Raw genomic sequence first — 24858 nt, 5'->3', positions numbered from 1 at the left:
TTGTGCGTTAATAAATGGCGGCTGATGCACAAGCGCTGCAGTGCTTCCAGAGTTCCCAAAAAAAAACTAACGCTCCCAAAAAAAAATTATTACTGACCAAAAAGCACTTAGTATTCGCGAATTCCTGTTGTAATAAATGATAAAAAAACTGCAATTGAACTATGGTTCTACGGAGGTAACGGGGACAACTGAAATAACCTACCATCGGTAGGCTACCAACTCATGCTATCGCTATTGTTTATCTAGGTCACACGATCGTGCTCTGCGAACTCCTTCAAACACCCACGCGGAACTCCGTTACCACCATGTCCGTCCAAATAAGGCCGATATTTGAATGGAGTATTCGCTGCATTTAGTCCAACTCCGTTTGGTCTGTATGTGATATCGGTTATATGTATCCGAATTTTACGCGACTTTCGGCCAGTTAATAATAAAAACGATATTAACAACCGTAACTATAGAAGTGGTCTTTAATTTAATTAATATGAAGAACTTTTTATAGTGTTCTTACAAAGAAAAGTTGGAATTTTTAAAAAAAAGGTAGACCATTACCAAATCTTATTATTGAGAAATCTGGTGCAAGCAGAGGGAAAAATTACACCCGTAAATTTAATAGAAACATTTATTTAAAAAATGAACGGATTTGTGGATGTTATACAAGAAATACGTTGTACTATTTCCCCTGCTTACTTTTTCCTGCCGATAAAGCTTGAATGGAAATAGGGGTCAACGATGTAGAGCACTTGAGTTTGAAAATAAAGACATGAAAACTCTAAAATCTATGTTCATAATTACATGGAATTTGCATTACTAGGGTCAACTAATCTTATGGCTCAATAGATTCTGCGTAATGGGTAAATATACAGAGACATATGAAAATGTGTCAAAGAATAGGTATGTTTTATCGAAAATTATAAATTGTATTAAATTTTGTGTAGCGTTTGAACTGACTCTTCGGTGGGATGATGAGAGCGAACTTCCCAGAATTCGGGAATATTTCGTGGACTTATACATTTTTCAATGAATGCATTTCGATCAACGTTTGATATGGAAAAAACATATGGTTACAAAACAAACAACTTGGGCTTAAACTAAACCAAATGCATTGGCTGATAATCTAAATTATCATTAGATAATAAGGTTTTGCTGTATAAGTCAATACTTAAGCCCATTAGATAGCCCATATATAGATCCATAGTATTGAACAGTGGGGTACTACTAGCAAATCTAACATAGATATTTCCCGAGGTTCCAAAATAAAGTGTTGCGAGTCATCGTCGATGCCTCACAAACTGATTTAGAGGGATATCCCCATAGAATCCATAACGAGTGTGATTGGGAGTGTTAGTGCGAAGTACTCTGAAAGACTGTTAGTGCATCCAATGCACTCGCCAAACAGTTAAATGTGCGCGATCACAGTGAAGTGAGGCTTAAACACAAACTGACATACAAACAGATTAATAGACACAGACAATAGTGAGATTTAATAATCTCTAAAATAAGCTAGAATAGATTTTAGAATAAGTTAGGATATACTACTGAAGTGATCTACTACATGTTAGGATAGTTATATTATATAACTGAAATCATATAATAATACTTATTGCCCACGGGTATATTGTTGACGTAGATTAATAAATAAAAATAAAAAAAGATCTTTGGTGCGCTTACAACTAAAGACGTTGTCACTCTACTGTTTTAATATTTTTTATCATTATCTATATTTGGAGAAATAATAAAGAATTTGTATCAGCAGAACTTTTGGATATAATTCTTAAACAGTGTATATATTTTTTAGTATAGCCCCTTAAAGTTCTCACTAAAACCTATTATTCTGGTTCAATTATTGTGGATTGAGGGAAATCTAGGATTTTGAAAAAACAAACTCAACCTATGGTATTAATGATAACATTTAATAGATTAAAACAAATACAAAGTAAATATGTTTACTCAGTACAAAGTCAAAAGTCATTTAAAAATACCGAAAAAAGAAAATTGAAATTTGTCGTTTCTTTAACCAATGTTTGTATATATATATATATACAATTTTCGTACAAATGAATTTCAAACAATAATTCTACAATTTTAATACCCCCATAAAAAGTTCTCAAAATACGCAAATTAAAAACGGTTATTTGATTCATACAGTGTTGTTACAAGACATCCCAGAAATCAATTAATACAGTTGCTATATAATTAAATCAGCATTTAACGGGATATGCCTTGTGACCAAATTTACATGATTGAGCTTAGAGCACATAAAGAATATTACTAAAAATCAATATATATTTCATCGACATTGCACGTTCCTTATCAACTTGTAGACAATTAATATATTTTCGACTTCAGAAGTAAAATTAATTTTGAAAAAAAAATCGACACTCTCTCGCTATGAAAACCTAATTATTTTCTCTTAACTATCGCCTTTTAAAGTCTATAACAGTCAAGTGGAAAAAAGCCTTATCTACAGGTTGCCACGTTTACCTAAATTTATTAAAAATATAAAAAATATTTTGTTTCTTTTTAAAATCCGACGAATACCAATAAAGTATACTCAGTATACTACATGCCCGTAAGTTTTTTATATTTTTCAACGTTTCTCCTGCTCTTCGATATTTTTGTACCATGCTAGCTAAATACGAAAACGTCTAATTAAATGTTACTCGATTTTCAAGAAGTTTTTCTGACTTTCCGGACTGATCCAAAATTCGACCAACTGTTTCGTCGTTGATTCAATTAATGCTTCGGTACTCTCCAAGATGCCTGAGGTAATCTGTTTCTTCATAGTTTCCAAGCTCTGTAAAATAATATATGAATGATGTCGATAGGTATCAGATTGAAAACCTACTGTTTTGGAACCCTTTGATATTGACGCTATCACGGACTTCATGGTCTCTTGATACTTCTCAGGCCAGCACACTTTAGTTATCAGACCTTTTCTATAAACCTCGTCTGCTGTTAACGTTTGCCCGATATAAAATAATTCACCAGACTATAACAAAGATCATTTTAAATTGTAAAAAAAAACATAATATATCATTTATTACCAAACCGTGGCTGGGCATGTAGGGTGGTGATAATAAGAAAGCGCACTCTGCAATAGTAGCCAATGAACTGTATGGTGTACTAAAGCTAGCAGTGTCACTAGCAATTACTATATCAAATAGTGGCAATATAGTAACTGCCAACCCAACACACTGTCCTTCGATTCCGGCGACCAAAATCTTGGGGAAGTGTAATAAACAATTAACAAAATTACTGAAACAAAAAAAAACATGTCTTGTGCCTTGTAAAATTAGAAATCGTTCACAATTCTTACCCCACTTGTTCGGCCAATTCTGTAGCTTTGGTTTTACGGTCTGCTTCTTTGTCAAAGATCAGTGATTTATAATCTAATCCCAAGGAAAAAACTTTCTCTTGATTAGATCGAATTAAAACTAGGTGGCAGTCTTTCTCTTTAGATATTTTGTTTAATGCTGTCGTTAATTCCTCTAGGAGCTTGATTGAAAATCAAATTCGTTAAATTTCCGTCATAAACTAGTTACCATACCCTACCTCCAAAGTAAAATAACCTCTTGTGCTATCTGCTGAATGTAAATCTATTGTCACACTCTTATTAATCTTCTTAATAGTGAAAGTGTTATAGTGACCTAATCGATTCTCTGTCCTTTTCTGCGATTTGTTGTCCGGTTCGCTTTCTGGCTCCGTCTGTTCCGACGTTTTTTTGTGACGCTTAGCTTTATGCACATCTGTCAACGGCGAATTTCTTGTTTTTCTTCTCAACACCCTCTCTACACAAGACTCTTTATAAAAAAACTTGACTCAAACAATTAATCTGCAGATTTTACCTTGCTCATCATCCAATTCTAGGCTGCCTTCGCCAGTACTTGATATTGAGCTGCTTGATCTCCTTCTGATAAGGTAAGACGTCTCATTTGGGAAAGTATATGGTGGAGATCGTGGAGGAGTACTCCTTAAAATTTGTAAAAGTTAAAAATGCAAAAAAACTTTCCTTAAAATCGGTTACTTACCTATTCGAGTCCTTTGATTTCTGACGAGAAACTGTTACTGGTATCGGAGATGGCGCTTTCAATGTTGGAGATGGTGCTGATTGTTTTATTGTTGTAACTGGAGAAACTCCTTGTTCTTTCTTTCTGAGAGACTTTGGGGACTCTACAGATGAATTATTAACAAGATCTGACTTGATTTGATTGGCCTGTAATGGAATTCCTATACGTAAAAAAAGAAAAATTAAAAAAAAAACTTTAACCTTTTTTGCTAAATCCTTAAACGTTTTCTCTACAGAAATAGTAGTTTTCCTCCGTTTCTCTTCTGCGGGATCATTTTTCAGATCATAAAGCATTTTGATTGTTCCTTCATCTCCTAATAATTTGTCTACCTCAGATCTCACTTTTTTATGCTTCTGAGCCAACTTATTCCCGGGAGGACTTACTTTCTTATCAGAAACCCCAGTAGTTAGAACTGTTTTTTTAGGTGGCGACTTTTCATCCGCTAAAAATGCATAATTATTTACGAAAATAAAATATCATGATAGTATAACTCACATTCTTTGTTTTTCTTTTCGTTCTCTATTTTATTCTCAGGTTTCTTCTCGTTACGTTCCACTACTTTGATTTCGGATTTGTGAATAGTTTGTCTAGCGCTGGATTTAGGAGAACCCAACTCGTCATTTTTGAGACTGATTTGTTTCGTTACTATCGTGCGAATTGGAGCTTCAGCTGGATCCCAAATAACCTATACAAGTTATAAACAAAATTATTATGTACTTAAAACATTTCTGCGACAAAAATTTTATTACACTTCACACTCGCTCATAGAACGTTTGATTTTCTTAAAATACAAAACTCAAAATTTTATAAAAAATTTATTTGTATAGAAAAATTAAAGTTAAACAATAAAGAAATAGTTAAATATAAAAGTGCATATATACTTTTAGTAAGGAAAGTAACAAAGTAGTAGAAATAATTTTAAAATTAAACTGAGCTCTCTCTCTATTAATTAAAAACAGAAATTCAGAAACGTTAAAAAAGATTTATTACTGAATGATATATTTTTTAATCTATAATTAAACATTACTATATATAATATTATTTTTTTTAAATATTCTTCAGAATATTCCATTTGGCTTCCAGTTTTTAACCATTTTATTTCTTTTATTTTTAGAATAATGGCTTGGATGTTTATAGTTGATTTGAGTATTTATGAACAAACCTTTTTCTTTATAATCCTTGAGCTTTTTGTTACATAAACGCCATCTGTTGTTGGCGATCCTGGCGGTATATTTGATTTCAAATCAATATGCGCTGTACTAAGCGGAACAGGTGATTTTTTAGCTGGTAAGGGCTCCGGAGGGTTGTCCAATGACTTGCGTTTGCGCGAGTACGTTTTTAGAGCAATGTTAACCTAAATAGACAGTTAGGAATTTCAAAATATTTTTCGTCGTTTTCAATAAAATTACCTTTATTTGAGGTTCGACGTCAAGCGTTTTTTTCTCTGAAACTTGCTGTTTTAACGGTTTAGAAGGTTTAAGATCAATTCCAGGTGGTTTGGTTTGATTTGTCGGCTGATTAGCACTAGGTGCAATAGACATTTTTCCTTCTGCTGTGTACGATAAATTAGGTATTTCTTTTAAATAACTCTAAAATTAAAAAAATCCAGTTTAGATTAAATTCTGCTGGATACAAACAATAGACAATAATATTTATCACAAGAATTATCATTAATCTACGATTATAACATCTAATAGCGTGCTTTAGAAATTTACGATGCAGCTCTTTTGTTTTATTTTATTAGAATGACATTGTCCGTACGTTCTTTTGTCTGTTTTAAATTCCCTGTTTGCAATAATATATTAAATGAGTAAGCTATTGTTTATAGCCCCTCCAATAAAATAGCCAACGCACATCAGAGATGACGTCGAATATACTGTCAAATACAGTTTGTAAAAATGGAAAATTCGTTTTAAACTCGGAGAGGATATTTATTTTTCATTTTATTCTAGTTGAAAAGAGACAAGTCTGTCTGATGCGTCAGAACATGTAACCGAAGTCTATAAAATTATTACTATATAGTATTGGTCGGCAGTTGTCTACAAAATTAATCGGTTAACGTTAATGGGACAACATTGCGACGTGCCGACATAAATTTTGATGACATCAATTGGCTGTTTTATTGGATATGTAATAGAATGTTATTTTGGATAATGATTCAAGCAAAAAAATATTGCAATAATGTGCAAAACACACGTATTCGATATTTTTTGTGCAATCAAATACGGAAAAGTTAGGCGAAACCTCTAACTCTAGGCATAGAAACAAGAATTACAAAAACATTACAGGTAAATTTAAAATTATATTTTCATCCAGCGATGTACTTTTGATAAAAATATTTGTACAAAGACTATTTTATGTCACATATTAAAAACTTACCTTACAAATTTTTCCTTTTACAAATCTGTTACTTGGAGATAAATAAGGTAAATCTTGTAACTGTTGCAGGGCTATTTCACGTTCCAAATTTTTAATAGAAGTTTCGTCAGCAGGCGCACGGTCAGACTTGGTATTTTCATTTTTCTTTGAAGCAGTAGTTTCCTTTGCCAATACAATTTCCTCAGATTCATCATTGCCTATAAAATATTTATTAATGAGAAAACCTAGCGTTTCTACGTTATACAAAGTACCTTCCAAAATGGCTAATAAGTCTGAATTATTCTCAATTCCTTCCTTTGGTTCAGTTGATTGCTTTTCATCTTCATCTGTTGTGTTAATGTTACTGTCTCCTTTAGCAGATTCTGCGATATTCTATAATTCATCAAATTTTTATTAGGCACTAAAATTTTGGTGTAATATTAATTTATTACCTGGTTTGAACTTGATGAATCCTCAGTCGTAGATCCAGTAATCTTAGTTTGTTTTGATAATGATGCTGTACTAGGAGATAATTTTTTTGCAAGCCTGGCAGTCAATGAACGAACAAATAAGTGCTCTTTAAAAAAATTATAATAAAAATAACATTCACAAAAACAATGCGAAACGTTTACCTTTCTGTTGACGTTTTTTGCCCCTTTCCATAATTTCCTTTTCGATGTCCTGTCTGGATACCATTTGGCTAGTTAGATTTCTGTATGGAACTTTAACTCCTAACCTAGGCTTAGGTGCTTTACCATTTGTGGCAGTATCTACCGGTTTATTAATGTCATGACCCAGAATATGCAATGGAATTTCTTTCTTTGGGCGTCGTCCACGCGGTCGACGTGTTTGAGTTTCTGTACGGGGCTTTTTGGTTTGTGACTCAATTATATTTTCATTGTAACTTTCATCTTCAGATAAGGCCTCTTGTGAGCTGCTATCTTCATAAACAATTACCATTGTTTCTTCCTGAACATCACATGATTCATTATCATCTAAAATATTATTTTTTAATACTTGAACATAAATAACTTGTCATTATTTTAATACATACCTTGTGTATCATCGTCACCTTGAATATCTTCAACTGTAATTTCCACTTGATTTGAACCATCAATAATATCAGCTGTAAGCTGATCATGTTCGGTTAATGTTTCTATTACTGTGTGCATTTCTTGGCTTGGCATTTCTTCCTCTGTTGAAGTAATTTGTTCCAATTCATTGGTTCCATGTAACTCTGTTATATTTTCTTCCTGAATAGACTGGACCTGATCATTTTCTTTGTCTTCACCTACAATAAAATATAATCTTATCTTTAATATAAATATATACATTTTATGAATTACCCCCTTCTATTATTTCTTCATCTTTTGTAGAATCTGTTATACTTTCAATTACATTTTCTATATTCTCAACTGATTGCTCCAACTCTGTTCTTGCTGTAGAAACTTCCTGAGTTTCATTTGTGGTATTTTGTAACACATCAATAGACCTGTCAGCATTATCTTCTTCAATATTTAAGGATGTCTCCCGACAGTTTATGGAACTTTCAGTTGATATGTCCATTGGTAACTGAATATTTGGATCCACTGATGGTTCAATATCTGGATCCACAGGTTGCTGAAGATCCGAATCCACTGTTAGTTGAATATTTGAATCAACTGATGGTTGAATATTTGATTCCACTGATGGTTGAATATTTGATTCCACTGATGGTTGAATATTTGATTCCACCTCTAATTGAAGAGTATCTTGGACAGGCTCTTCTGTGCATATGACACCAGCTTCTATATCTTTTTCAGTAGCTTCATCAGCATCTTGGATGGATTCCTCAATAGATTGTGTAGATTCGTCAACAGATTGTACAGGTTCATCAATAGATTGTACAGATTCTTTAACTGGTTCATTTAGATGTTCAGTAGTCACCTCGGCACATCCCTGAATGTGTTCTTGTGTAGATTCTTTGGCATCCTCTACTTTCAATTCATCTCTAACTTTTACTGGAACAGACTCTTCTTTAAAATTCTTATGTTCCTGAACATGTTCACTATGTTTATCTACACTTGTAGGTATGCTTTGTATGGATTCTTGTTGGCTATCTTCAGAGTTAGCATCAAAATTTGCTACATATGATGCTGTAGTTTGCACAGGTTGAGTTGACACAAATGAATCTTGAACCTAGTAATAGATATAATGAATATTAGACTCAGTTGAGTAAAATAATAATAATTAACCTGTGTAGCTGCAAATCCATATGATGGAACTGTATCTGCTGATTCTTGGTCAATTGAATTGTCAATACTTTGTTGTTCAGTGATATATGTACTATCTGTTACAACATAAGGTTGCTGAAATTTAAAACAAATCTTAATGGATACTTAAATCTGTTTTCATAATGCTACAGTTTTAATAGTGGTGTAGTTGAAAACACATGAAAACAATGAGTGATAAGGCACTTACATTTTGCACAAATTGTTCTTCCCCAGATGGTACTTGTTGTATAGTACCATCTGGATATTGTTGTTCATATTGGTATTCAACTTGTTGAATGTGAATGCCTTGTGCTTCGCCAACTTGTGCTGTACCAAAGTGCTATAAGGAAAAACACCATAACAATTGCAAAACAAACACTTGAAGCAGTAATCCAATGAAGATTGGTGAGGTGAAATATTTGTCAAGACTTAAAATATGTATTACCTGTGGGTTTAAGTTCATACTAGCTGACACAACTTCTTGTGTAGCTGGTATTAACTGACCTTCTGTAGTATATATATACTGAGTACTCAAAGTTTTCTCATTCAAATTGTTATCAGCATAAGTTGTTTGGGGGTCAACAATCGAAATAGTGTTGTCCCCCGGTGCTTGCATTGTGCCTGAAAGAAAGTTTTTTTAAGAGTCTCCCTTCTCAATTAATTATACAATTTTAAATATATTAAAATATAATTTTCTATTACAGAAAGTACATAAGGAGTGATATGTAATTATAAATTTCATATAGTATTATAGAAAAAAAAACAGAAATAAACATGCTAAGCAATGTATAAAATCAGTAAACTAGAAATGTAAACATAATTATTATCACTTCTGAACCACGCACTCTTAATATTACCTGCTCTTTAATCGTAAAATGAACCAAATAAATTTCAAAAATAGTTTTGCAGATTCTTAAGAAGTCCCACAAATCGTTTAACTTATATTATATAATTTTTAAGGCAGTAATGCATAGTTACTTTTAAAATAATACGTAAACTGCCTATAAAAATCATAACATCTCAATACGCCATATCAATACGTCATCTGAGTCAGTGCAGCCAACATTAGCAGAATATTACCAACAAACTAGATATTTGAAAATTTCCTTTCATAAATGAAAAGGTGTAATAAACGAAAGATACTTATTTTATTTTCTTTATTTATTACTTGATATATACAAATAAAAATAATTATCCCACCATTGTTCTTTTTCTGCCCCTTGCTCTGACTTCTTCATATTTGCAAACAACCTCTTTGGAACCATTTTTATAATGTTTCACATATCCTTCCATAATTTTTGGAAATATCTTATCTGCTACAGCATGAGTACTAATTAACGCTCGTTCAAGTACATACAAATCAACACCTTTATCTTCTGCACTGCAGTCTGTATGTGCCAGTCCAAAATCAATTAACACAATCTTTAAATCTTCTATATTACTAAATATATCTCTATTATGCAAATTTACTAACAAGATATTTGAAGATGTTAAATCGCCATGTACTACATTGCCTTCATGCATTTTTCCAATAATTTTTCCTATAATTAAGGCCAAATTACATAGAACATCAGTTTCATTACTCTCAATGAAATCTTTTAATGTAATACTATGAACAAACTGTTCCATGAATATCATCCTTCGATCAAAGTCAACCAAGTACAGTACGGGGGTATTTATACCTACAGCTTTGCAACGTACAACCGCTCTTGTCTCAGCCTTAATTCTTTCTTTTGTTAGAACATCATCTAAATGTTTATGGCGGTATTTTTTCACAAACCTTTCTTTTACTACCGTAGGTTTGCCTAAATAAGTTCCGCTATATAGGCGAGCCTCGGCGCCTTGCTTCATTAGTTGAAAATCTTTCATTTTAGCAATATTTTCAATCCACTAAATTGAATATTTTTAGTATTTTAGTCACAAAATATTGAGAATTCCTCTGTTTTGTGATTTTAGTAGAATGTACTCTAACCTCAACTTCTCTCTGTTTTTTTGGTTGCTTACCTAGTATATAATAATATTGCTAATTACTGTATATTAGAAATACACTGTATAATGAAATTATATAATATGTTTCATTATGTTTAATTTAATTTTTTACTTATATTTAGTTGTTTTAATATTTTTCTTGTTATAAGACACTCATAAATGACGTAATAAGTTCGTTTTTAAATTCATTATTAGATATGTGACCTTGATTTATTGTCTTATATAAAGTTCAAAGTTCACCGGTCTTCTTGCAGAAACATTTTTGGGTATATTATCAATTAAAAACAGATTTTATAGGTTATATTTTATGAGCATTTTCTTTTTCTATATTAACTTTATATCAATTTATATTGGTTGTAACATGAATGTAAACAGATTAAAAATTGTGGTATTCGACTTAGGTAGAATTTATATTATTATACATTTATATTGAAATTATATTTTACCTATAATTCTAATTACATTTTAGATTACACTCTCTGGCCTTTTTGGGTAGATACTCATGTAACGCCACCTTTTACAAAGTAAGGAGATTTATATGCTTTATTTTGTTGTAAAATTGATTTAATTTTAAGGAAAAATGGTAACATAGTAGACTCATATGGTTCTAAAATTAAGTACTATCCAGAGGTCCCTGAAGTTCTTAGAAACTTAACAGAACAAGGTTATGAAATTGGAGTCGCTTCTCGTACATCTGAAATTGATGGGGCTAATCAATTAATTAAATTATTTGGATGGGAACAATATTTCACATATAAAGAAATATTTCCGGGCAGCAAAGTGACACATTTTAACAAGTAAGTTTAACTAATATGTGTGTATAAATACAATTTTTTTCTGTTTTAGTATTAAAAGGAAATCAAATAGACATTTTGATGAAATGATATTTTTTGATGATGAGAGTCGAAACATATATGATATAAATCGATTGGGAGTTGTATCTATTCTTGTAAAGAATGGAGTTAATAAGTTGGTTGTGGATAACGGTATTAAGCAGTATGTGAGAGAAAGGACATAAACATAGTTGCCTACAGATAAGAAAAACAAGAGTACAACGAAAAATCACCAAATGAATGTTGTTAAAAATGTTCCTAATATAAACAAATATTAATTTAATTGATATTTTTATTAATTTTATATAGTAAAATTTACTTTCTGACAATATTTATTTATTTATTGACTATATTTTAATATGTTATTAAGGTGAATTAATTTCATAATGGATGTATCATGATGTACGTATTAATAAAGAATATTTAGACAAAATTACAGTATTTTATTACCTTATTTCTTCATATAAATTTTGCTACTTTTATAAAAGGGTTAAATAATGACAATAAATAATAATATAATAAGACAATACAAAAATACATTTAAAAAGAAAGTTCATTTTATTTACATTTATCTATATATTTATTAATTGGCAGTTGAATCAGTATTTTATGTATTATTAGTGAAAATAATACATAGATTATGATAAAAGCATTTAAAAAATACACATTTTTAGAAACACATCTATTAATTCATAAAAAATAATAGGAATAAAGAAAAGGGGTGTATGAAATAAAATCATAAAGTAATGTAATAAAAATTAACTTCTGTATGGAACATTATCTTCTTAAAATTATAACAAAAGTAAATGAATAATTAAAAGTGAACGGCTATAAGAAAACATGGTTATTAAAGAATAATGTCGCATATCATTAGGGGAGCGACGAAATGGTACATTAAAACAACGTGTAAATTAACTGAGTCATTAAAACAATGTAGAATGTATATAAATATTGAACAAATGAACGTTTTAACACTAACGTACGTACCTACTAACTTGATATTGTAAATTGTATGAGAATGTACAACAGAACCATTACGTTTAGAGTATCAAAAGTGTAATTATAATATATATATATAGAAAGGCGCAGAAATCCAGATGTCAGTTAACGGTCTGGCTACTGAAGAAGTCCTCCAGAACGATACTCCTGCCACACCAGTGGTCGCAGCGGCGTCGGATTCAGTGGATCGAGCTAGTCAACACCCCGGCAGCTGAAGAGTATGCCCCCAGATAGGCCATCACCAAGTTAGAGGTAAGTATTATTTATACAGTAATATTTTGTACTAAAAAATATTTGATGTTAACGTTTTCGATTTTTAAACCGATTTAAACAAGTTTAAAATCCCTTCTGATTTATACATGTTATTTCGGACAAGCTAAATATAATGTAAAAATAGAATGAAGTTTAATTCCGTTATAATATTTAAATATATCAAGAAATTTAAAATATTTAAAAGTTTCTGTTTTGTGTATTTTAAATATAATTTCAGCTTTAGTTCCTAATAAATAATCAACACTAAATCAGTTATTATTATTGACTATAAATTAACTTCAACTAAAATAATTACAATTAATTAAATTAAGATATGTGACAGCGATTGAAGGATTTTGTTAAGCGTTAATATTATTGTAAACGTACGGATTCGATAGTTAAATTTAGCTAAAACTGTGTTCGATAGATATTTTACGGTACACCCTATAAAATTGTCGTTGGACATTTATTTTAACGCCATTATTTGTGTTTTAATGTGTTCGTTCGGCTCGATTGCATGGCAAACATTTGAGCGCGTTCTGTCCTCGTTACCAGAGAGAATATTTTAGCTATGCTCACATGCTAATAATGTTTATCATAGGTGGTAAACATACAAAAACATGTATTTTAATTGTATAGGGTTGTTCGAGCACTAATGTTTTATATGAAAAAATCAAGTTTCATGAGCTACTATGGTCTTAAGTTTATTTTAGGATTCAATATTTATACTTATAGGAAAAAAATTAAGAATGTTTTTTGCAGAAATCGTAACACATTTATTTCGCATATGTACAACAGTAAAAAAATATTTTTACAATTTCAAACAATACTTGTGAGTGAAGGATTATTTGATAACAGAATGAGAATAATTTCTATTTCATTGTTAGTCAAATATAATAAAGGTATTTAATAATTTTTGAGAATTTACCACGGTTAGATTGTACCATCATGAGTTTATAATAGTATTGAGATTTCTCTTATCGTCTAAGAGGTCCATTTGAGGTTATTATCGTTTTCAAGGGGTTGTTATCGTAGCGGTTGTAGAAAGGCATATTTGGCGATTAAAATCTGTGAAATAATCGGTAATGATAGTGGCGTCCGTTTGCCTTCAAAGGACTCTCGTCTTTAGCGTCCACTGATGTGTATCGCTTTTGATCGCTTCTCTCTAGTTTGTTTATATTTGTATTATGTATTATATATATATATAACAAAATACATTGGTTATTATACTTTTAAAAATTTTGGTAGTTAATGGAATTCATTCGTATTTTTTATTGGGGTAATATTATGATCAAAAAATAACAAGACTTTAGAAATAAAAAGCAAATGGGCCATGATTATAAAATAAACAATTCTTGAATATAACTAAAAGTAATTACGATTTTGAATGACGAAATTGAAGTAAATATAATGATCTCGTATGGTTCTCCAGACCTGCACTATAAAAAGTATATATTCAATGATTTAAATTTACATTCACCATTGTGGTTCACCGGAAAAATGTAAACAAAGATAATTTTTTTCGAGTTTTTTTTTCTTGTGGGCCAAATTGTCACTCTAGGTACTATTCAGACTTGCTAGAGTTTTTATTGGGCGTATAAATTAGTCTCTATCTTCTAATATAAGTATAAACACAATGTATCCAGTTTTGAGTAGAATAAGCGTAATTTGTGGGAAATTATGATTTCTCTAATTTAAAGAAATCTGTAGGTGAATGACAAATTTGATGTCAAAATTAGCGAACAAAAGATTGTAATTATTATAATAAGTGCAATAAAAGGCGTTTTTATAAGTTGCATATTTTAAATATATTGAAGTTAATGATTCTAAATAGATTATTTTTTGATGTGAAAAATAAATAGTTGGTATAATGGTCAAGGAACGCTTGTATTGTTGCTATAGTCATGGGTTCGAATACCCCTCAAGGAATTCTAGTCACAGTTGGTATGGTTTTTAAGGTGGTTACTCGCCAATGGATAAATGTTTCTTGGTTCCAAATAAGACTGCTCCAAAATATTTTTGTAGAAAAGTTTTAGAATTTGGAAAATAGAAAGATTTCTGAAACAGATAAATCTCTGAAACTATTTATTGTTGAAAAATGATTATGGGTCCAGTCACTACAGCGCTTTTTCCGAAGGTCTGTCAAATACCCTGTAATTATTCTGCATGAGAATACATTGTTCAAAAAATTCAATGTTTCAATTAGTCACGCTGAAAGAAGTCACCAAAGTGCTGCAAAAAGTACAAAGAATGGGAAAACATATCCCAGATATTTGGAAGATGGTTGAAATTATCATGATCTCAAAATCTCGAAAATCACTGCTACCGGTATTACAAAAACTCCTGTTGAAAATAATAAAACCAATTATAGAGAGAAAAAGATTTCGATAAGATCTCGTTCATAAACCAAAGAAAATTTTATCGAACAAACAGACTGAACTATTAAAATTTTAGATTACCGTCAGAATATTTAGAGTCAAACAAGGAAAAACCTACTCTACAATAGAAGAGGCTAAAGCCAACAGATCAGTGAAAATGTAAATAGTTGGACCCAAACCTGGATAATAAAAATTAACAGTTCACAGTGCAGTTCACCGATAATCAGAAAACATAAAAACAATATTAAGTATCTCAGAATGATTCTTGATGCAAAAGAGAAAACTAGCTAAAGAAAAAACTAGAGTTTTATCAATATTTTTTGTAATTATTAGTTCATAATAAATTACTAATGCACAAGAAGGTATTAAAACTTATAAGAGCCTTGCAGAACAAAATCCTAAGAACCATTGGTACTAAATGTACCCAGATACTATAGAACTGCTTACTTACATCTTCATATCGATTATCACTCAGAAAATTGAAAGAATCACAAGGAGATATGAGGAGAGACCCCATTCTCATGTTAATATCGAAGTATTGCAACTCTTGGATAATATCAGAACAAGGTGAGGTGAGGTTCATTTAATAGAAATAAAATATTTAAAAAAAATTGAACCGACTTCAAAAAATAAATAAGGAACTCACTAAAAATTATAAAAATTACCAAACTTAGATTTTTAACATAAAAAAGCATTTTAAAATAAAATATGCACATATTAATCGTTGTAATAACTAAATAAAAATAATCAAAAACCTTATTTAACCTATCTACTACACGTATTTTATATTCTACTATATACACACAATTTAGCTTAATACCTACCTATACCTATTTAGTGTTAAATATTGACTCAATAAATTACGCAGTTATTTTATCTGATATTACAATGGGTAGGCCAAGTAAAGGTGCAGCTCCTATGAGAAAAAATAGGTATAAAGAAACAATGATTGAAAATAAGGAGTGCTTAAGGTCCCAGGGTCCGCCACCTAGCCTAGGTGATTGGACAAATGTTCTAACTAAACAACAACAAAAAGTTATCGTCCTTGCCGGGAATCGAACCGTCGACCCCCGTTTGGGGGATAAACTCTTTAATCATTACACCATAGAAGCAGTTGTCTACAACATTTCTACGAGATCTTATATGCTATAGTTGGTGCTTAAAAAGCAAACTGAATGGTCACATCAAGTCAGCAATAACTTTATACACCAATATCTGATTATTTTAGCTACAAAATATGTGGAAACTTTGTACGTGCCTTTGAAATGTCAGCATTTTTCTCTATTTCCTCCCTTCCCCCCAACAGATCCTAATTTGGTTCTAATGGGACCACCTCGGAAGTGCACTGTTTCGAATAAATAAAGAATTTTGAAAATCGGCCCACAATTGATGGAGAGATCGGCGAACATAGATTAAAACAAACATACAGTCGAACATAGAACCTCCTCCTTCTTCAAAGTCGGTTAAAAAACAGCACTGATAACATATACACATTAGATTAGATACTAATCTAGGAGAAATAGGTCCTCCTAGACATGTACCAATATTTAAGTTATTATAGTGACAAATTGTAGGTTAGTCGGTAACGGCTGGTAACAATGCAATAAATAATTTTTTTTAATTATATAGAGTATTTGATTTGAACTGGCGGTGATAATTGGGCTACTTTGAAATATACGAAGCGTTTCTTATAAAGCGAGGAAAAGGAAATTTTTTACTGTTAAAGCCTCTCTTTCGCGCGATAGGATTTTTCTTTGCTGATACTATCAATTTTAACGAGCGAAGTTTGAGCGTCGTTCTTCAGGTCAATATGGCACGTTCGACAGAAGAAATCGTGTCTTTATTGGTTACCGAGCGGACTGATATTTGTCGCGCTGCCTTCCGACTTTTTCCAATGAGGTAAAAGTTCGGCGAGAGAGTCGATTTTTGTTTTTTTGCCATTATGCAGCGGGGGTGAATACCGGCTTCCATTAGCGGATTTACCGAAACAATGCCTCGACTATATTTAGCTGAATAACAATCGTTCGCGATTGACTGGCGACGATCGAAATATGTACAGCGGGTTCTTTCTGGAAGCGTTACTCTGAATTACTGATACTAGTGATCACACTGTGGTCGAGATCAATATAAAATCAGAAATGATAAAATAGAAGTGACACGAGTGTCAATATGTGTCTGTCTAAAGTTCCTTGTCATTTTATTATATTTAAAAAGAGATAGAATGCTGTTAGAGAAGTTCGAACATGTAACGGAATGAGCTTGCAAAAGTTGTCCTGTTGCGAAACGTCTGAAAATTCTTCAAAATATTATAATTACGGGTTAAAAACCGGCAAACGTTGTTTTTTGCGCCTTGCAGCTGCACTGTATATTAGTACGGACACAGTCACTAACATATCTCAAGAAATAAAAAACAATATAACCATAAATTCTCCAAAAAGAAACCATGTTTATGCCAAACAGGTGACGAATCAAGATCAGCTTGATGTTACAGAGATCAAATATACGAAATGTGTAAGACAGTAAGTAGTTTTTTCAATCGAGACATAATTTAATACAATTATTTCAGAGAAAATTGTTAGTCTGGAAAGTATCCATAAAAAACCAAAAGATATACAGCTATTTGAGAGATGTAGAACATCCGTTCATACATTGTTGGATAATATAGGATTTAAGTGGTGTAAAGATAACCCACAAAGAGATTTAATGGAACTTCTAGAGATTGCTTTTAAAAGAATACAATTTTTAAAAACATATATAAGGAAGAAATATATCAATTTATATATTTAAATGAGACATGAATATTTCAGAATGGTATATTGCGTTGTTTATAACAAAATGATATTTTAAATATTTTTAGATAAATATTTTAAAAACAACGAAAGCTGATGGGAAAAGGTAAATGTTGGAATAACTATCGATTATGTTTTGTTAGTCATACCATTTATTCATTGCAGATATATAGTTCTTCATGCTGTTACTTGGTAAATATAAATGAAATATTTAATTGTCTTTTAACGTCTTCCTCCCTATCACTGCATTTTTAATCCAATTGAGTCGATACGGGGTATTGCAAAGAATTATTACAATAGATATTCAGGTCAAGGAGGATATTCAAACCTGAAGTGTCTGGATTTATGGAAAGAGGCATTATTGAAAATAGCATCTTCGGTTTATGTGAGCTCGATCAGACATATTGAAGAAGAAACTGAAAAATGGTAGAATCTTGAGCAATTTTTTCATAGATTGGAAATAAACAGCTTAGTTATTCACTTGATTAGTGTTTCTGAAAGTGAGAGTGGTTGAATAAAATCTTATGAATGCGGGAATGCAGTGATTAAATGTAGTTTTATCAATAAAGATGTATACAGATAGTAATAGGACAAACTAAAGAGAAATATAGTAATATTGTAATGACTTTACAAGGATACATTGCATCGAAAGAAACAAGAATTAAGCGTAAAACATAAATATACTCCCTAATGAAAGTAAAATACATTCTTACTTCGGGGGATACCATTACATACAAAAACGCGCCCAGAACTCTACCGATAGTAGTGCGGAAAAAAGCTCAATGTATATATAATAACACAACTCTAACCTATAAATTATTGCGGCTGTAAAATTAATTGTAGTTTTAAGTTCTTCGATAATAAATGCATTTGATGTAATATGATGTTAAAATAAATTATATTTAATAAAATATTTGTTCAATTATTTTATTTATATTAAACTGTTGTTATATGTCAGAGCCAATATGTACTAAAACTCAGAGGTGACGCGGTAACATTGCGACGTTTTGACAGTTCTCCCATGTCACTGCTATTTTGAATTGACTGTATTTGATATAATATAACACTAATTCAAATAATAAATCTCTGTATATTAAAACATATTAAATTAACTATATCAAGAACTAATACTCAATAACTTTTTTAAATGGCATTTCATTAAATTAAATTTCCGTTTATTTTTTACAATTTAGAAATGTATATTAATGTAATGTATTTACAATCACTAAATTAACTACTGATTTTTCAAAATATAAGTCTATAAAATGAAGAAGAAGTAATCTATCTAACACTTGTTCACGATTGCACCATTTGTCAATCTCTTCTTCACTGTGTCTAATGAAGTTCATCCAAACCGAAAGTGTAATTGCAGATAATGCTTCTTTCGACATATCCAGAGTGTTCTTGCTTGTATATCCTTCTCGACCTGCATATCTATTATAATAATTCCTTGTCATACCCCACGCCAAATCGATTGGCTTGAATATGCAGTGATAGGGAGAAAAACGTGATACTCTGTGGCCATATTTTTCAGCCATCTGATCTACAATGTATATTTTTTTCAGGCCTATTTATAAACAAGTAAATTACTTAAATCGCAATTAGACATTTCATTAATTGTGGCGCTTGTCGATGCACTTGTTGGGATCTTTTCCATTAGTTTATTATGGTTGTTCATAACAATGACTGATGTTTCCTTCAAGATATTACAGAACTGATTTTCAGATTACAGCAAAAAGTCTTAACTCAAAACCTTAGTCCCAGGAATAAAATCGTTCCAGTTTCCAGCATGAAGAACATTCACTTTTTTCCATCAATTTTTGTTGCCATTAATTTAATAGTACAAAATTAACAATTTTACGCTATTTACTGCTTTAATATAATTCTAAATAAAGCAAAATCATGTATTCGAAAAAATCATCGTTGGCCATTTCATTTCATTCGAAATAAACAAACTTATATCTCAGCAAATATCAACGAAATCAGTTAATTAGATCTATGATGTGGTCACGAAACGTTTTAATAAGCCGAAGCCTGGTCGGTCCGATTTTACATAGGAGTACATGACTCTAACGGGAATTAAAATTACAATAATCTCTTAGAAACAGGCATGGCACATTTACATAATTAAAATATATACCTATTCTTCGTTATAAACAGTTTTTTTTCTATTCATTCTTTTAGATCAATTATGTATTCATCATTTGAGTAGCATCATACACCACACCAGAACTCATTGTCCAAGATGGCCAGTACTGATGACCCAGACAATCAAAATTCTACCAACCACGTTAAGGCCAATCACAATTCTCCAGGAAGTCCCGCAGGAGAAGGAAATGGAACCGAAAATTACTGCTCAAAATCACCAACTAAAACGGGTATGACTTTTACAGTTTCAATATTTTCGTTCAGTCTAGTTTTTTTTTATCTAGTAAACGATAAAGATTCGGCGAAGAATGCCTCCAGGTCAAAGGACAACGTCACCAGAGTAGTAGTGGTAGGGTTAACGCCAGAAAGAAGAAGAGAGACCTGGAATAAGAAGGTGGAATTCTTATTGGCCGTAGTAGGATTTGCTGTAGATCTGGGAAATGTTTGGAGATTTCCATATATATGTTACCAGAATGGTGGTGGTAAGTTGGCGAATTTTCAATTAACATTTGTATCATAATTTGTAATAATATGATTGTAATTTTTTTTAAATTTCTATTTATCAAATGATGAATCAGAAAACGTTTTAAAAATGATTCGTAACGCCATCTCGTGGCCGTTTAAAATGTTAAATATATATATTTCATTTCGCTTTTGTTTCAACGCACAAAAAAAACGCCTTTAAATTAAACTGATAAGACGTCTTATTCAACGAAGGTAATGAAATGGAAACCTGATACATCTATTCTATACAGTTTAAAAGTAACATTTTTCACTTTTTTCATGGTTTCCCAGAATAAAATCGGACCGCATTGATAGAAATTGAATCAATCGTTTTCCATTTGTCTATTTATTTCATTTTTTCGTCATGTTTGAAATTAATGTTTCGGTATATGGGTTCGTAAATGTTTATACAATATTACAGTAATAATTGTAGCATAGTTTTCATTAAAATAAGATGCTGAATAATTAGTATGCCTTGAATAAAATCAATTAGTATCAAATATATTTTTTATTTCAGGCTTTATGCGTTGTATTTTTTGTTAATTTTGTTTGAAAATATTGTCTGCTTCTAAAGCAAATTTACAAATTGCAGCAGGCAATACATTAGACATCTTGATGACGTGAGTTTACTGTTATTTTGAATTCACTATATTAACAATAATTTTGGTGTGTTAAACTTTTATTTTTGTATCTAGTTTGGAACATCAGTATTAGTGAATATATAAAGTTTTATGAGTTAAAAATATGGTAATCTTAGTATAATAGATCGAAACATGAGTGACTATGGGAGGTTAGAATTCTCAGATGGAAGTAAAATATCTCCAACTGCTTTTTGGAAGATGATTGGAAGATTTTTGGAACATTGGTTCAGGACATATTTAAAAGGCTTTATAATCTATACATATACTTCTTGCTTAATTTTTTAAAAATATTGCTCATTAAAGATGAATGTCCTTTTATGGGTCATGAATCACCAATTTAAGCAAGTAATGAAAACGATCAGAATTGGTCAATAGGAAAGGTGTTCTCTTCTATAACGATAATGCTAGACATTTTTGGTGATCGAAACTTTGAAAGCAAATATTCGGTGATTCGTGTAGTCATATAACTGCATAGTCCAGACCTTGCCTCTGATCTGACCTCTACAACGTTCTTTGAAGATCTCTAGGCAATTGAAGTGGTAAAATGAATGGTTTGATATTCTATTCAGAATTATTAAAAGATCTATACTGATGGAATTATAGTTTTATCAGAAATGAGGTAAAAGATTATTATCAAAGGTACATTTATCAGTGATTAAAAAAAACTTTTTAGATGACTTAAAGTAAAGTCTGTATTTTATAAAAATGTAGTTAAAATAACTTGTTTTCTATACCGAATTACAATTTTACTCCAATATAAACAAAATAAAAGAGATTTGGAAGTTATTCAACCAACTTCTCGAACCATCCTCATACATCGCTTAAAAGAAAACCTGCACTATTTATATTCCCAGTAATTATGCTTTTCTAACGCCTGTCCTTGGATTATTGATGCGATTCGAACCAATTTATTAAGACGCCGGGTTCGTAACAACTGGGTAAAAGAAAAAATACGCGAGTTTAAATTTCGACAGCAAACTGTTGAGCGCCCGTAAATCAAAAACGAAAAAGGCGATTCGTCTGAATTCATAAGTGGATTACATGAAATGTCGCCGAAGATTATGCGTGAATAGGGGTCTAACGAGAGATCTGGGCGCGAAGAGATGGAAACACGGTTATCTAATAAGAGTTAGTTTAGATCGGAGATAATATCTGTAAGGGATATATCCACTTCCCTGATTCTTGTTTAAATCTTTGTAATGACATTTTCGCAATGCTTAGCGACATTGGACAAAATATCGTATTTAAAATGAAGGCACTAACAAATAACACTATTTGCGTTTTGTATTGTTTTCTTTCTCTCTCTTACATAGAGATCTTATAACAGTATTTAAAAACATTAATGAAGGTTTTCGTATCTTTATGAATTAATTCCTAATGATGTTAGGTTAAACAATTAAAAAATCTATTTAGGAAATGTTTGGGATTTCCGAAATTTTTAATATTTGAATTTCATTTCGGATTTAAAATTATAATTTCATAATATTTTGAATTCATAATTTATTGTGATATGATACACATTTTTTAAAATTTCTATTTTTTATGTAATCATGAATCAAGAATTGATTTAAAATGACTTGTGGCACAATTTAATAATCATTTAAAAATACATTTTTTTATTAACAATCTGCCCGTGGCCAATAAGTATTATTATATGATTTCCTTTATATAATATAACCATCTTGACATGTAGAAGTGACTGGTACAACTTATATACTTACTTCTGCTGTACAATTTATAATCTAAATATATAATATAATATATATAATAAGAATAAATCTTTCTAGATACTATTTTAACTTATTTTAAAGTCTATTCTAACTAATTCTAAAAACTATTTATTAAAATCTCTCTCTATTTGTCTATTAACTATTTCGTATGGTAGTTTGCGTTTGAGCCTATGCACTACACTGTTATCGCGCACATTTATGTTAAATAGTGTTTCAGAGTACTTCGCACTAACACTCTGAATCACACTCGTTGTTGGTTCTAAGGGGATGTCGCGCTGAATCAGTTTGTTGCATACGTAATATGGGGCATGGAGGATAACTCGCAACACTTTACTTTTTTCTGGAACCTCTGGAGGATTTTACTTATTTTACTGGGAAGAAGGGGCTCTCATTATTTCATTACTGTTCGAGGTTATTGATCAAAGATGTGATCTATTTTTAACTGAACATTTACTGGTTCTGGCATTTTCAACCAGAGTAATCATAAATATTAAGCAGCTATTCGAGATTTATCAAAACAAGCAGAGCCCCAAAACATCGCTTGTAATATCGATTACAAAGCCCCAAAACATCCATTATAACCTCAACCTTATAGTGATAATATTTTGAAGAATTTTTCCTACATTTGACAGCCGAACGACAGCAAGCTGATTCGGTTATATGTTCGAACATATCAGACATCATTGTATCTCTTTTTGACCAGAATAATTTAGATAGATATGCTTAGTACAGTCTTAATTATAAATTAATTTATTACTACATTTCATTTGTACTTGGATTAATTCACAAGCAAGACGACTGCGAGATAAATACATCAATATGTATTCCTCAATTATACAATTATAATAACTTAAGCTATAGTTTACACTAAAGGTATACACTTTATATAAGTTCGTATGGTTTGGTTCGCTTCAATTTTATATCTGATATCCTGCGCGTTGTCCAGTAGTTGTATTTCTTCCACGTTAGTATGATTTAGTAATCTTTTTTCGTGTTTTAAGGCGAAATCTTGGATAACTTCGCAAATCCATTTGATTTCCAGATCATCGTGCAGTTCTTTTTTGGTTACGTAGCGATGGGCATTGGTAATTAATCGAATAATTTTGTTTTGATAGCGTTGGATGATTAGTTGATGAATTTTTGTGTGCAGCCCCATATACCAAATTGGCTTTACGATTCTCTGATAAATCAATCTCTTTGATTTTAGATCAAGTTGAGAGTATCTTCCGACTATCCAGTATAGTTGTTTTATTTTTGTTCTAATGTGTTTTGCTTTTTGTCTAACACGATGTCAGAATAAACTGAAAAGGGACATATTGTATGGTATTAAAACTAATTTACAAACAACAATAGGCAATACATTATACGTCTTGATGACGTGAGTTCACTGCTACTTTGGATATACTAAATATTGCATGGTTCATATTATTTTTAATCGAATGTCATAACGAAAATAAAACAAAAGAAACCTTTGATTTGATTATAGTGACACGTTTTTATTAGGGATCATGACTCATCTCACGTAATGGACCAAAATAAATTTGTTTCATCGATAGACTCTTATGACGCCGGCTTTTATGGAGCGTAACCTCCACCGTTGAGCCTTTGTTAAAATCATTTTTAACGGTTTCAACCGTTAAATCGCCATCGACATCGAGGTCAGCTTTGGGCCATGCCAGATTACACGTTTAATTAGTAGAGAACGAACTCGCTTGGACCGTTCAAGCTCTAAAACGTCCGCTATATAAAACGCGTAACGGCGAAAATCCACTAATACAATTTTTATATTTTATAAAATAACCGGTGAAAAATAATAACCTGGAAGAGATTGGCGAGTGGCCCGTAGCAGATAAGTGGCTTTGGGGGGGATTAAGTTATTTTTCTGTCGCGACTTTGCATACAATGACCCGCTAAC

The 24858-nt window shown here is 31.2% G+C and overlaps 4 protein-coding genes across 5 annotated transcripts in view; 2 read left to right on the top strand and 2 right to left on the bottom strand.

The window, feature by feature from the left end:
• Positions 1–1894: 1894 nt before the first annotated feature.
• HIPP1 (HP1 and insulator partner protein 1) lies at positions 1895–9742 on the bottom strand. Of its 2 annotated transcripts, XM_076407820.1 has the most exons (21): positions 9538–9742; positions 9126–9301; positions 8889–9020; positions 8663–8776; positions 7775–8606; positions 7483–7719; positions 7061–7423; positions 6881–7005; positions 6701–6821; positions 6450–6646; positions 5480–5659; positions 5233–5424; positions 4566–4755; positions 4271–4512; positions 4032–4216; positions 3849–3973; positions 3556–3791; positions 3320–3498; positions 3048–3258; positions 2849–2992; positions 1895–2797 (listed from the first exon to the last, which is right to left on the bottom strand). In XM_076407820.1, exons 2-21 carry the CDS (start codon positions 9294–9296, stop codon positions 2660–2662), a joined length of 4314 nt encoding a protein of 1437 aa, XP_076263935.1. In that variant the 5' UTR covers positions 9297–9301; positions 9538–9742; the 3' UTR covers positions 1895–2659. The 2 variants fall into 2 exon arrangements, with proteins under 2 accessions (XP_076263935.1, XP_076263936.1); XM_076407821.1 differs by lacking the exon at positions 8889–9020 and having other exon boundaries at positions 9538–9735.
• An 80-nt stretch (positions 9743–9822) lies between these two features.
• On the bottom strand, positions 9823–10682 carry Prpk (TP53 regulating kinase). The gene has a single exon (XM_076407822.1). It carries the CDS (start codon positions 10547–10549, stop codon positions 9872–9874), a length of 678 nt encoding a protein of 225 aa, XP_076263937.1. The 5' UTR covers positions 10550–10682; the 3' UTR covers positions 9823–9871.
• A 253-nt stretch (positions 10683–10935) lies between these two features.
• LOC143198540 (magnesium-dependent phosphatase 1) lies at positions 10936–11935 on the top strand. The gene is made up of 4 exons (XM_076407823.1): positions 10936–11070; positions 11139–11193; positions 11245–11466; positions 11516–11935. Exons 1-4 carry the CDS (start codon positions 10977–10979, stop codon positions 11685–11687), a joined length of 543 nt encoding a protein of 180 aa, XP_076263938.1. The 5' UTR covers positions 10936–10976; the 3' UTR covers positions 11688–11935.
• A 700-nt stretch (positions 11936–12635) lies between these two features.
• LOC143198536 (sodium-dependent serotonin transporter) overlaps positions 12636–24858 on the top strand; it is a 29090-nt gene continuing 16867 nt past the window's right edge. Inside the window, exons 1-3 of the mRNA XM_076407819.1 lie at positions 12636–12753; positions 20105–20298; positions 20353–20550. Coding sequence (XP_076263934.1) covers positions 20166–20298; positions 20353–20550 — 331 coding nt within the window. The 5' untranslated portion in view covers positions 12636–12753; positions 20105–20165. The remainder of the gene's footprint in view (positions 12754–20104; positions 20299–20352; positions 20551–24858) is intronic.

The sequence above is a fragment of the Rhynchophorus ferrugineus genome, unplaced genomic scaffold (genome assembly GCF_030347505.1).
Source record: "Rhynchophorus ferrugineus isolate W39M unplaced genomic scaffold, kcgeb_rfMv2 rfM6, whole genome shotgun sequence".
NCBI lineage: Eukaryota > Metazoa > Arthropoda > Insecta > Coleoptera > Curculionidae > Rhynchophorus > Rhynchophorus ferrugineus.
Note: the sequence above shows the minus strand (reverse complement) of the source record. Positions and strands in the feature narration are given on the sequence as shown.